The sequence below is a fragment of the Sciurus vulgaris genome (assembly GCF_902686455.1).
Source record: "Sciurus vulgaris genome assembly, chromosome: 14".
Lineage (NCBI taxonomy): Eukaryota > Metazoa > Chordata > Mammalia > Rodentia > Sciuridae > Sciurus > Sciurus vulgaris.
Window position 1 is genome coordinate 6,855,813 of NC_136475.1, and position 14,894 is coordinate 6,870,706.

Below are 14,894 nucleotides of genomic sequence, written 5' to 3' on the forward strand. Positions count from 1 at the left end.
CAAACACCAATCTTCCTCAAATTTCCCATGAAATAGAAAAGGAGGGAACACTTCCAAACTCCTTCTGTAAGCTAGTATCACCCTGATACTAAAACCATACAAAGACACATTAAGGAAATAAATTTTCAAAACAATATCCCTGATGAACACAGATGCAAAAATTCTTAATAAAATACTGGCAAACCACATACAAAAACATATTAAAAAGACAGTGCACCATGATCAAGTGGGGTTCATTTCATCCCAGGGATGCAAGGTTGGTTCAACAAATGGAAATCAATAAATGTAATTCATCACATCTCCAGACTTAGACAATGGATGCATAAAAATTATTTGACAAAATACAGGACCCATTCATGCTCAGAACACTAGAAAAACTAGGGATAGTAGGAAAATATGTCAATACTGTCAAAGCTATATAGGCTAAACCCAAGGTCAACATCATTCTGAATGAAGAAAAACTGAAAGCATTCCCTCTGAAAACTGGGACAAGACAGTTCCTAGAAACTCTAACCACAGCAATAAGAAGAAAGAAATTAAAGAGGTACAAATAGGAAAATAAGAACTCAAACTATCTCTCTTTGATGATGACATGATTCTATATTTAGAAGGCCCAAAAACTCCACCAGGAAACTTCTAGAACTCATAAATGAATTCAGCAAAGTAGCAGGAAATAAAATTAATACCCATAAATCAATTGTGTTCCACATCAGTGATGAATCAACTGAAAGAGAAATTATGAAAAAGATTCCATTCACACAACAGCCTCAAAGAAAATAAAATACTTGGGATTCAATCTAAAAGAAGAGGTGAAAGGCCTCTACAATGAAAATTATAGAACACTAAAGAAAGAAACTGATTTTCCTGTTTCTCTGCAGTTTTCCTCAGCTTTGGGTGGTGGCCGCTGCTGGGCTTCAGCTTCCAGTTCGCGGAGGGCGAGGCGGCGTGGACAGCGGCCCCGGCACCCCGCGCCCCGCCGCCCGCAGCCGCGCGTCCTCCTGCCTGCTGCTTCCCGAGCCCGCCGCTTCTTGTCTCAGCGCTCGGCCGCCGCCGCGGCCCCGCGAGCGGCCCAGATGCAGGCCATCAAGTGTGTGGTGGTGGGAGACGGCGCTGTAGGTAAAACTTGCCTACTGATCAGTTATACAACCAATGCATTTCCTGGAGAGTATATCCCTACTGTTTTTGACAACTATTCTGCCAATGTTATGGTAGATGGGAAACCAGTGAATCTGGGCTTATGGGATACAGCTGGACAAGAAGATTATGACAGATTGCGCCCCCTCTCCTATCCACAAACAGATGTTTTCTTAATTTGCTTTTCCCTTGTGAGTCCTGCATCATTTGAAAATGTCCGTGCAAAGTGGTATCCGGAAGTACGACACCACTGTCCCAACACTCCTATCATCCTAGTGGGAACGAAACTTGATCTTAGAGATGATAAAGACACAATTGAGAAACTGAAGGAGAAGAAGCTGACTCCCATCACCTATCCACAAGGGTTAGCCATGGCTAAGGAGATTGGTGCTGTAAAATACCTGGAGTGCTCAGCACTCACACAGCGAGGCCTCAAGACAGTGTTTGATGAAGCTATCCGAGCAGTTCTCTGCCCACCTCCTGTCAAGAAGAGGAAGAGAAAATGCCTGCTGTTGTAAATGTCCAAGTCCCTCATTCTTGGTCCTGCCCCTTGGAACCTTTGTATGCTTTGCTCAAAAACGGTGGAGCCTTCGCACTCAATGCCAAGTTTTTGTTACAGATTAATTTTTCCATAAAACCATTTTGAACCAATCAGTAATTTTAAGGGTTTGTTTTACATGTATGAGTTCAAACTCACATTCTATTAAAATTTAGCCCTAAAATGACAAGCCTTCTTAAAGCCTTATTTTTCAAAAGCCCCTTATTCTTGCTCAGATTAAGAGTTGCCAAAATACCTTCTGAACTAAGTTGTGTTGTTGTGCTGAGAACACAGAGCACTAAACTGTTGGGAGACCTTTGAGAAGACTGCACTTCTGAAGTCAGGAGGTGCAGACGCTTTCCGTGTAGTTTCAGATCATGTGAAGCAGCACAGCCTCCTTAATGACATGTTGCCGTTTAACGCACCAGTAACTTATCAGCCCATGTTCATCACGTAACTGTACTGTATGTCGTAATGAAACGAGCATAACTCAGCTCTTTGGATAAGTTTCTGATTTCATAGTGAGTTTTTTTTTTTAATCAGTTGACTAGCTTTTGCAGAGACTTTGAACAGAACTCTCATTCACGTTTCCTCTAATGAAGTATTCTGTTCCTAGTCATGGGTGTGCTGGGTGGAGTGTGTGAAACACGACGTGATCAAAGGATGAAGACAGTATTTTGCCTAAATATGAAGTGGAGATTAATTTACACTACATTGTACACCGAATAAATCAACTGAAAAGTGTCACGGGTAAAGATTTTTAAAGGTTAATTTCTGTCAAATGCAGTAGATGAAGAAAGGTTGGTATTAAGTGTCTTTTCTTAAGCTTTTCCATTTTCCTATACTTGCCATCCCTCCCAGAATTGGGCATTTAATTCACCTTTGAACTGGCCATTCCCATAGTTGCTAACTTAGTAAGTGCTTTTCTTATAGAACCCCTCTTAATGAGCAATATGCCTCCTACTTGTACTATAAATCTTTCTGATAATGCATTAGTTTTTTTTTTTGTAGTTTAGTAAAAGTGCGTTCCTGTTTTCATGTTACTTTATTCAAAACTAATAAGTGCTTTCCTTAGTTTTCTAGTAATTAGGTGTAAAAATCATGTGTTGCAGCTTTACAGTTTTTAAAATATTTTAGATATTCTTCAACTATGAACCTTCTTAACATCACTGTCTTGCCAGATTACCAACACTGTCACGTGACTAATACTGACCCTGTTTACCTCACACACACGGACACACGCTTCCTGTTGTGGCTTTGCCTAATGATGTTCCTTTGGGTCTGTGAGGTTCTGTAAACTGTGCTAGTGCTAACAATGTTCTGTACAACTTAACTCACTGGCAAGAACACAATGTTGGTCCTTTCAACCACTAGAACAAAATTTTTTAAATTGACAGTTGCAGAATTGTGGAGTGTTTTTACATTGATCTTTTGCTAATGCAATTAGCAGTATGTTTTGCATGTATGACTTAATAAATTCTTGAATCAAAAAAAAAAAAAAAAAAAAAGAAAAAGAAAGAAACTGAAAACGACCTTAGAAGATGGAACGATCTCCCATGTTCTTGGACAGGCCAAATTAATAGTCAAAATGGTCATACTACCAAAAGCCATGAACAAATTTAATGCAATTCCTACTAAGGTTCCAATGGTATTCTTCATAGAAGTAGAAAAAGCAGTCATGAAATTCTTTTGGAAAAATAAGAGGCCCAGAATAGCCAAAGCAATCCTTAGCAAGAAAAGTGAAGCAGAAGGCATCACAATATCAGACCTTAAATTATACTACAGAGCTAGAGTAAGAAAAATGGCATGGTATTGACACCAAAACAGACCTGAAGACCAGAGGTACAGAATAGAAGACATGGCGACAAACCCACATAAATGCTAGACAGTGGCACCAAAAATATACATTGGAGATAGCCTCTTCAACAAATGATGCTAGGAAAACTGAAAATCCATACATAATAAAATGAAGTTAGACCCTTATCTCTCACTCTGCACTAAACTCAACTCAAAGTAATCAAGGACCTAAGCATTAGACCAGAGACCTTGTGCTGAGTAGAAGAAAAAGTAGGCCCAAATCTCCATCATGTCTACTTAGGAACCGAATTTCTCAACAAGGCTCCTAAAGCACAAGAAGTAAAATCAAGAGAGCAATAAATGGGGGCTGGGGATACAGCTCAGTTGGTAGAGTGCTTGCCTAGCAAGCACAAGGCCCTGGGTTCGATCCCCAGCACTGTTAAAAAAAGAAAAAAAAAAGAAATCAATAAATGGGATTATATCAAACTAAAAGTTTCTTCACAGCAAAGGAAACAATCAAATACATGAAGAGAGAGCCTAGAGAAAATCTTTGCCACCTCCACCCCAGACAGAATATTAATCTCCAGGATATATAAAGAACTCAAAAAACTAAACACCAAAAAAAAACAAATAACAAAGGAAATGAACAGGCACTTCACAGAAGTAATACAACTGGTCAACAAATACATGAAAAAATGTTCAACATCACTAGCAATTAGAAAAATGCAAAATTAAAACTATACTGAGATTTCATCCCTCTCCAGTCAGAATAGTAATTACCAAGAATACATGTAACAATAAATGTTGGCGAGGATGTGGGGGAAAGGGTATACTCATAAATTGCTTCTAGGACTGCAAATTAGTGCAAGTACCCTGGAAAGCAGCATGGAGATTCCTCAGAAAACTTGGAATGGAACTACCATTAGACCCAGTAATCCCACTCCTTAGCACATACCCAAAGGACTTAAAATCAGCATACTATATAGTTACTTGGTCATATCAATGTTTATAGCAGCTCAATTCACAACTGTTAAGCTATGGAACCAACCTAGGTGCCCTTCAATAGATGAATGGATGAAGAAAATATGGAACACATATACAGTGGAATATTGCTCAGTCGTAGAGAAGAATGAAATTATGGCATTTGCTGGTAAATAGGTGGAACTAGAGAGTATCATGCTAAGTGAAATAAACCAATCCCCAAAAACCAAAGGCCAAATGTTCTCTCTGATATGTGGATGCTGACTCACAATAGGTGTGGAAGCGGGGGAGTGGAGGTTCACCAGACTGAACTGCGGGGAGTGAGAAGAAGGGAGGGAGATGGGACTGGGAAAGACAATAGAAAGAACTGAACATAACTTTCCTATTTTCATATATGAATACATGACCAATGTAATTCCATATCACGTATAACCACAAGAATGGGAAATTACACTTCATGTATGTATATCAAATATATTCTACTGTCATGTATAACTAAAAAGAACAAATAAAAAATAAAAGAATAACCATATGATGCAGCAATTCTACTCCTAGGTATACGTTCCAATGAACTGAAAGGATTCTGAAGAGAATTTGTACACCTATGTTCATAAGCAGCATGATTCACAATAGCCAAAAGATGGAAGCTGTTCAATTGTCCATCAAGGGGTAATTGGTTAACAGGTATAGAATTTCCCTTAGGATGATCAAAAAGTTCTGCAGATGGACAGTGATAAAAAAAACACTGTGAATTATACTGAACGCCACTACATTTTACACTTAAAATGGTTAAAATGGTATATTTTATGTAATCTATGTTTTATCACAATAAAAAGGCAATACCTGAGAGAATGGAATGTCATAATCCCTGTAGAAACCAGTTCTTTTTTTGTGAGAACTTTCTGCATGTTCCACATCTGAATCAAGACTGTAGTCTGAACTACCATCACTAGATGGGGAATTATGCTGAAGGGAAGGAAAAGAAAATGTGTTACATTTACAAAAAGAAGCAAATTTAATGATTAACATATAAGATTCAGCCAGATGTGCTGACAAGTAGGTCACAGTATTCTGGTAGACTCTTAAATATAAATGAAAAAGTCTTTTCCACAGGCCACCACCACCCCAACTTCTCTGAGGTTTTCTAGGTGAAAAGTATGTCTTCCCCTGTTTATGAAAACATTTTTTTCATTATCCCTTTGGTCCAAGGACTTCAAATAGAAGTCTCTTGGGCTCTAAAATTATCTTATACTTAAGCTAATCTTAAAGGAAGTTTGCTCCTCATCATCAAAAGGTGTCCTAGAATATGAGTAGGGCATGCATTAGTTTGTTTCTATGTAAAATAACTTTAGAGTTCTTATTTTATTGCATGAGTACCCTAAAATGAAGACAGCAAAACACTGCAAATAACATATATGAAATAAATCTAGCCCATTAAATTAACCAAAAGTGAATTGAAAGCAACAAGTAATTGATAATGATTGAAAAATATTTTTCAAGTATGAATGTAATTTCCAAAAAGAGTCACCAAATCTCTTCCATCTGGTCAAAATAATTATCTCTGCAAGTTGAGCACCCTCTTTAAGTTCTTCAAGTTGACAGCAATGAAGACACTACATCTGTATGGCTCATTCCTGCATTCTCAACATGTGGGTACAGTACAAAAGCAGTGATACTTTGTTGAAGTGAATTAAACTCTGATGCTCTTACAGAAAGAGTCTGTTTTGCTCCCTTCCATTCTTACATCTTCTTTTAGAGAAAACACTCTGCTCTCTTGGCTCACCTCTTTGTCCCTAAGTGCTCTTACATTTGTTTTTGTGGTGGTGTGAGTCTTGTTTTCGTTGATTGATAGGTGCTAAGGTATACTGTTTTGAGAATGTTTGTGTTTCCTTTTATTCCTGTTTTTGGTGAGGTGTGTGGAGTGCTAGGAATCCATCTCAGCACAAGTCCTTGCCACTGAGCTGCCATGCGCCCAGTCCCTGTCCCTCCTTTTCTGTGGTCAGAGTATTGTTTTAGTTGTTTAAGTATTTGAGAGTGCTGCTTTAACTTTTGTTATTTTACCTGTAAAACACAGGTGAATTATTTCCTTCAATATACTTAGTTGGTAAGTACTGAAGTTTGAAGTCTAAATTATCATGTTTTCTACAAAACTCTTAACAACATCATGTCACCTCATGGTGAGGAAGGAGGGCAAAAGACACGATTTAAAGACTAACATGCAAGCCACACAGTGACACCTAAAATATTCAAATAGTAACAAAGAACTTATGGACTTAGGTGACTTTCTCTAAACAGGTCACCCTTTTCACACTTTTTTGCTTTGTTATTCTCTGTGCCTCTTGTTTTCATTTGTTTACTTTTTAATATTTTATTAGTTGTTGATTGCCCTTTCTTTTATTTATTTATTCATTTATTTATACAGACTACATGGTTCTAAGAATTGAACCCAGTGCCTCATATGTGCTAGGCAAGCACTCTACCATTGAGTCACAACCCAGCCCTTCTCTGTGCTTTTTTAGACAATCTTACCTGTCTTTAAAGATTTACCACATACTTCCATCTAATGGAATATACTTATTGATGGAAGTATAGTACATATGAATTGATGAAAATATTTTATAAAATTTTATAGTACTGTAACAAAATGATTGTCTTATGATATTAAGTAAAAATGTAAATATGAGATAAACAATATTATCTCCAATATCAAGGAAAAGAAAACAGAGAAATAACTGGAAAAAAATATACTGAAATGTTCATCAATAGTGGTTACTCTAGTAAGTCATTACTTAGTTTTTAAATAATTACCTTCATGTTACTTTGTCAACACAATATAGTACATAAATGTGCTTAATAGTCAGCTGGGTATGTGTAATCCCAGCAACTAAGAAGGCTGAGGCAAGAGGACAGTAAGTTTGAGGCCAGCTTCACCAACTTTGCAAGAGTGTCTCAAAATAAAATTAAAAGGCCTGGGGGTGTGGCTTAGGGATAAAAGAACTCTGAGTTCAATCCCTCGTACCACCAAAAAAATAAATATATAAATGAGAGGGAGAGAGAGAGAGAAGAAAATGTATTCTGTAGTCAATTCAAACAAACCAAAACCAATGTCTCCTGGACTGTCTGCTTCACATCTCAGACATTCAGTCCACCCTGCATTGATTAACTTTCCCCAAATGCCCACTATGTATCAGGCCTTATCATCTAGTGTTTCTCAGACTAGCACACTGATACCAAGCAGCTCTGTGTTTGTTTCAAGATCTCAATTGATTCACCTCACCTTATGTTATGCCTCCTTGAGGATGAAAACATGTCTCAATCCAGCTCATCTCCTTGAAGTCTCCATATATAAAACATTCCTACCGAATCTCGCCTAGATATTCCTTCCTCATCACTGGAAATATTTTCTCCTTTCTCTTCCTTTGAAATCTTATTTTTTCACATCAACTCTAATCCTTACCACTCTCTTCCTTTTCTTATAGTATTGTGTATGTGTGTATAATCTGAACTGAACAATTAGCACAATGCAAAATGTCTTACCTATAACCTTATGCCATGTGAGTAAGCACTTTATTACATACTGGTTGATGATTTTTTTTGCTTTGTTTTTTGGGGCAATAGGGTTTAAACACAGGGGTACTCTACTACTAAGCTGTATCTCCAGCCCTTTTTATTTTTCACCTTGAAATAAGGTCTACTCAGTTTCCCGAATTACTAGGCTTGCAGGTGTGCACCAGCACATCTGGCTGATAACTGTTTTATGTTTATGATCTATCCCCCTCTCCACCAAATACAATCAAGACAGAATTATGTATTTTCCTTCTTCTTCAATCAGAGTTTTTACCATACATTAGCCAATAATTTTTTATATATTACCTGACTAGTTCGGACTAGTTGAAAAGTTAGACAAATAAACTAACACATCTAATAGGCAGGAAGTTTACTAAGTTAACCAAAGGTAAAGAGACTTGGGACTAGCAAGAGTGTCCCCTGAGGAAGAGGCACTGACATCAGGATAGTCTTCTCTGCCTTCCTACCCTGAGCTTGTGTAGCACTCTAGCTTGTCTAACCCCAAGAAAGGAAAGAAAGAAAAGACTCAATGAGTGGATAAAGAAACTGTGGTATATATATACAATGGAATATTACTCAGCCATAAGGAATGATAAAATTATGGCATTTGCAGGCAAATGGATGAAATTGGAGAATATCATGCTAAGTGAGATAAGCCAATCTCAAAAAGCCAAAGGACGAATGATATCGCTAATAAGTGGAGGATGACACATAATGGGGGGGAGGGAAGGGTTAGTGTTAGGGTTAGAGTTAGGGTTAGGGAGGGGGGCAAGTATGGAGGAAGGAAGTACTGTATAGAGGGTAAAGAGGGGTGGGAGGGGTGGGGGGAAGGGAAAAAATAACAGAATGAATCAAACAACATTACTCTATGTAAATTTATGATTACACAAATGGTATGCCTTTACACCATGTACAAACAGAGAAACAACATGTATCCCATTTGTTTACAATAAAAAAAAATAGACATAAAGACAAAAAAAAAATAAAATAAATAAAGACTGGAGGGAAGACAGGCTAGGTAAGGAGGCAGATACTCGGGGAGAATGCACATGGTGCTACACCAGAGGAGTAAAAGAAGGGATTTCAGAAGGAGGGAATGAAAGTGCAACAGGTGCATAATAAACTGAGACTGAAGGAAATACAAATATTTTAGGGTCAAGTTTTAACTCAGATATCACTGGACCTGCGTTTTATTCTTGGGTTAAATGTTTTCCTGTACTTAGCCTGGGATGGGTCCTAAAGCAACTAACATTGGAAATTAACTTTTAATTTTTTAATTTTTAAAATTTTTTGCAACACAAAATTTACTAACTAAAAAGTAATAGACTGCTTATTTGATTTGTCTAAATGAAAAAAGAACTTCAAAAAATAATTGTTGTTTGACAGATTGGTGGGTTGATTGGTAAGTAATAAGTAGAAACGAAGAAAGGAAAGAAAGCAAGGACAGAGAAAGGGAAGAATGGGAACAAGAAAAAGATTTGCAAAGGAAATATGTGTTCTGATTTCACTAATTTTAAAAGCCAGTACTTACTAGTAAATTATCTGCTATTAATCAGATTTTAAAACTATATTTTTAAAATCTGCATGACTCAAATTTGTTGTATTTTGATATACTATGTTCCTAAAATGGTTTTTGAATTTTAAAGATATATTAACAGTTAGTGCCTAGCTTAAGTGCTTTTTACAAGTTGCTGTAGACAAAAATATGAATAATAAATTATACCAAGTATAATTACCATTAAAAAAAAAAAAAAAAAAAAAAAGAAAAGACTCATCCAGAGCAGCCAATAATACAGACCTAGACTATGAACAAAGAAAAAAGCACACTAAGCTGGTACAATGTCCTAGTAGGTTTCTAACAAAAGTTACAGATTTTCTAGCAAAATGGATTGCCAGATTGCACCCTCTACATTAACAGTGGTGCAACTGTAATTGCTTTCTTAGGCAAGATCAAAGAAATGTGGTCTATACTTTGAACCAACAGATAGGATTTGTGAATTCAGTAGAATTAGATCTTCTTTTACTCCATGTGGAATTTGTGCTTCTTACTCCTAAAATTTTAAGGTTCTTCTGGGTCATAGGTCTTAGAATAAGGGGCGGAAAAGAGTACAGAATCTTAATTCACAGTAAAAGTCTTTATCCTTTTACATTTTTCGTGTAGGAAAGTTAATTAATTCCTTAACATTCTATGACCTTGGGTCATAGCTAAGAAAATTTCTTCACCCTTCACCCCCAGGTATTACAAGACGTTCAACTATGCTTTATTCTATCATTTATATAACTACTGTTTTTTTTAACATTTAAATCATTGATCTAACTGGAATTTACCGTAATGTTAAGAACTGACTCCACTTTTATGTTCTTATCATTGTCCAATTTTCTCAGCACTGCTTATTTAAAAATCCATTATTTTTCTGTCCGTCTCTCTGCCTATCTATTTAAAGCTACCTGCCTATTTATTTAAAGTGCTGGGGATTGAACCCAGGTTCTTGCACATGTTAGGCAAATGCTATGCCCCTGAGCTATAGCCCCCTGCCCCCAAATCCACCTTTTTATGCTAGTTTGAGGTGCTCCTCTGTCATATATGTCATTTCCACTCGTATTAGGTCTATTTCTGGTTTCCTCTCATTGGCCTATCTCTTTCCCCAAGCACTGATATCAGACAAATGTTCAGTAATGAGGGCTCTGTTGTGCTTTAATGTGTTAGGGTCACCCACATGGTGTTCTTTTTCAGGTTTTCTTATCTATTCTTGGGTGATGGTTTTATAATCCACAAATTCTTTAACACTCCTTTCCCCATGAATGTGGGTTAGATTTAGTAACTCAGTTCTAAAAAGTAGAACATGTCAAAATGTGATGGTATATCACTTCTGATATCAGGTTATAAAGAGCATATAAAGATAGCTTTGATCTCAGGTATTCTCTCTTCCTCTCGCTCACTCGTTTCAATGGCTCTGACGAAAACCAGCTGACATCTCGAGGGTGCTGAGGCAACCCATGGAAAGACCCTATAGCAAGAGATTTCAGGATCTTTGAAAGTTTGAACAAGATTCTCTTTTGAAAAGATTTGGTCCTTATATTTCTTAGTAGGGGAGATTATAAACTAAATTCTTCAAAAACTCTCTGAAACCAAGTTTGTAAGGTAGTATTTTTCTAGAAAATTACCCATTTAATCTAGGTTTATTTTCATTAAATTATACAAATAAATCTCATAGTTTTAATTTCCTCTTTTTATCTAATTTTTCTTTCCCTTTTTTTCTTGACCAGTTTGGTCAATGACAAGTTTATCTTTTTTAAAACTGTGCCTTTTTCATTCTAATTCATAAAGTTCTGCTTGTAACTTTATTTAGAACTTCCTTTTTGTGTTATTTTCCTTTATTGTCTTTCTAGTTTTTCAACTTGGGCAGTTAGCTGACCCTTTTGTTTTTTCACTTCACTATGAACACTTAATACTATAATTTTTATTCTGATAATTATAGTTAAAAACTATAAGGCAACAAGTTTATACTTTTACTATACACTCTTCAGTTTTTCCAGACAGTCTTTACATTCTTTATGAATGAATAAATGAATATGCGGATGATGCCAGTGCAGCTGATTATAGTCATAATGTTCTAATACACTAAATGCTGCCCCTTTTATAGTCATCATTTATTCTTGGTTTTACAAATAAATATGTGTGTGCATATAGGCTGATCCCACCCCACCTCCAGTGATTTTAGTTATCTGAACTTGTTCTCTAGTAGCTTCTCATGGTAACACTATTTCCTGAGTTTTTGCATGTATACTTTGTCTGAAAACTGTATATTTGAAGGTCAGTATCCCAACTGAATATAAAACCCCTAGCTTACCTTTTGTTTCTTTATTTAAATTTTTCAATCTATTTATCATCTGTCAAAAATGTTTGTATATAAATTCTGATTTTCTTTTCTTAATAAGGACCTTGTTTGTTTTTGTTTGTTTTTGCTTGAATGGTCAAAGAATTTTTTTCCAAATTCTATTTTTGTTGTTTAGTCATAGCTATTATTTTCTTGATTTTTTTATCATTCTGAACTATTAGATTAAATGGTTCTGTATGCTTGTCAGCATTCTTTCTTTTCCAAAGGAACATTATTCTTTTTTCTTGTAAAAATTTCTCTCGAATGTGACCAGAATCCTGTCTTGATTCTCATATGAAAGAAAGCATGGAATTAATGGGCCAGGAAAGGTTCCCTAGTGTCAAGGCTTTGGGCTGCCTCCTCTTTTATCAGTGTGAAGTGTTAAGAACACAACCAACTAACTGTCTTCTGAGACATGCTTCTTCCACTTCCTTCCCCACCATTTCCTTCCTTGGCCCTAGTGTGCTTGTGACTCAATTTAGATTCTATTCCCAACAGTTACCTTCTCAGTGTAAGGCTTTGTCCTAGAATAGGGATTTGGTTGATTAGTATGTGGAATTCATTAGGGTCACTTCAGCACCATCCAATTTTCTGTCATCACTTATATTCAAGTGTGAACTAGAATCACAAAGTCCCTGCGTACTTCTGTTGCTTTTCTCATACAGACCCATGTGATCCCAGTGTTGAGTAGGGACCCTTCCACTTGAGATGGCAGTTTGTTTTCCAGAAGTTCCTTGATCTTCCCTCTGTTTCATTTCACACAGTTGCTGACTCTATACTGGTCCTGTTGCTGTCTGGGGTTTGGCTAATTGTATTTTTGAGGTTTGTGGGATAACTTGTTATTTTATTTTGTCAATGAGTTTTTAGTTTTGCTTTCCTAATTGCAATGGCAGAAATTTAGGGAGTTTTTTAAAACCACCCCACCACTGCTTCCAGTATAGGGTCCCTTCCTACCCACTCCAAACACATTATTTTCCATCAAGCATGCTACTGTTCTCTTGACAGCACTTGTTTTTCATTTATTTATCACAATAGCCAAGCTATGGAACAAACCTAGTTGTTCTTCAACAGATGAATTATAAAGTAACTGGTATATATACACAATGGAATATTACTCAGCCTTGAAGAAGAATGAAATTATGGCACTTGCAGGTAAATGGATGGAACTAGAGAATATCATACTAAGTGAAATAAGTCAATCCCAAAAACCTGAAGGCTGAATGTTTTCTCTGATAAGTGGATGCTAATCCGTAGTGGGGGTGGAGGGGTAGGGAAGAATGAAGGAACTCTGGATTGTGCAGACGGGAATGAGGGGCAGGGTGGGGCAGTGGGGGTGGGAAGGACGAAAGAATGAGATAGAGACACTATTACCCTGTACACATGTATGATTACACTACTGGTGTGACTCAGCACCATGTACAGACAGGATGCTCCATCTGTGTACAATGTGTCAAAATGCATTGTACAGTCTTGTATAACCAATTAGAACAAAATGAACAAACTGGGGGAAAAAATGTGTACAACTAACCTTATGTTTCTCGCGTTTCCTCCTTTTGGATTTTTTCTTCTCTCTTTCTTTCTTGTGTTTTTTCCTTGACTTTCTGTAGGCTTTCTCATTTTTCTGTTTTTCATCCTCTTTTGCTTCATGCTCTTGTGTTTCTTCAAATCCTGCATCATCTATTTCACCATCTTCTAATTCACCATCTTCTCTGTAGAAGGCAATGAAAATTTAATTTTCAAATGTCAGTTCTAAAATAAATCTTATAGAAATATTTTCAAAAGAAAAAAGGCATGTGTCAAGAATTTAAAATACATTCATTTAGATGATGGACTGAAAAACTTTTTCTACCAAAGGGCCCAAGAGTAAGTATTTTTACATTGTAAGCCACATATGTTTTCTGTTGCAAATTCATCTTCTCTTTTTAAAAATGAACTTGAAAAATGTAAGAAACATTCTCAGTAGCCAAATCTGCCAAAGTCTAATTTAGATTAAGATCACTGACTTTCCCCAAATGAATGAATGAATGAATACAGTGCTATTCCAAAGATCATAACAGTTACCATCTACTACAATACCTTCAAGAGAAAATGAAAGCTAAACTAAAATACTGGGGAAACTCTCTAATTACAAGAAAGTGTTTTTAATTTAGTGGTCCAAGTATAGGATAATAGCTTTAAAATAAAAGCAATCAATATTTAACAAAGTAAACAAATACATAAATAAGTTTAATACACAATAAGTAACAAAACCAAGCCACGAAAGAAAGAATTACTGATTCCTCTTCTGAATTATTGTAAAGATTTAAAAAATAATCCAGGTAAATCTTAATGTAGATTAAAAGAGGCAATGAATCTATTAAAAACATTCACAGTAAAATTACACATTTAATTCCACTTTCCAAATACTAATATCTTTGCTATTTTGGAAAACTGACTTTTTATATTGATTATGACACTTTTATAGTTATAGAAGCCAAAGTGTTCATTATTTTAAATGCAAATAAACCAACTGATATACAGGATGAATACATAAAACAATTTTAACATTTATTCATGCTTCCATACACTTAAGTTTGAAAGCTACAAACTACAAATAGTACATGCTGGTCTTTGTATAACTGGCAGCAAATGAGAAATACCCAAACTGTGGTGTGTACATTTTAAAGACAATTTAAAATCACTAGAAATGTGTAATTTCTAAAATGAAAAATAGATCATGTCACTCTTCAGCTAAAAATCTTCGATAATGATATCTCAAATTTGGGAATAGAGTAAGTAGCTTCGATAAGACAGATCAGGAGTGGGACGTCTCTACGAGGATTCATTCTACTATTCTTTATCTGTTTAAGTTTTATGTAATAAAAAGACAATCTTCACTGGTTCCCTTATGGACTGAGGATATCGAACCTCCTTTTTATAATTCTCTGCTTATCCAGTTACTTTCCATTTCTCAAGTCCATGAGCCTTAAACTTTGTCTAAAAACTCACTACCAGGCTTA

General features: G+C 36.0%; 2 protein-coding genes across 4 annotated transcripts in view; one reads left to right on the forward strand and one right to left on the reverse strand.

Annotated features, from left to right (window-relative positions):
* ZC3H6 (zinc finger CCCH-type containing 6) overlaps positions 1 to 14,894 on the reverse strand; it is a 61,051-nt gene that overhangs the window by 25,316 nt on the left and 20,841 nt on the right. For all 3 annotated transcript variants that reach the window (XM_079110645.1, XM_079110647.1, XM_079110646.1), the window contains exons 2-3: positions 13,424 to 13,604; positions 5,294 to 5,416 (exon numbers count right to left, since the gene is read on the reverse strand). In XM_079110645.1, the coding sequence (XP_078966771.1) occupies positions 5,294 to 5,416; positions 13,424 to 13,604 (304 nt within the window). The remainder of the gene's footprint in view (positions 1 to 5,293; positions 5,417 to 13,423; positions 13,605 to 14,894) is intronic.
* Positions 930 to 2,893, forward strand: LOC306644286 (ras-related C3 botulinum toxin substrate 1). Its single transcript, XM_079111103.1, has one exon. It carries the CDS (start codon positions 1,074 to 1,076, stop codon positions 1,650 to 1,652), a length of 579 nt encoding a protein of 192 aa, XP_078967229.1. The 5' UTR covers positions 930 to 1,073; the 3' UTR covers positions 1,653 to 2,893.

Excerpts from the sequence above, each read along its gene's own strand:
- LOC306644286 (XM_079111103.1), top strand. The coding sequence starts at position 1,074 with ATGCAGGCCATCAAGTGTGTGGTGGTGGGAGACGGCGCTGTAGGTAAA.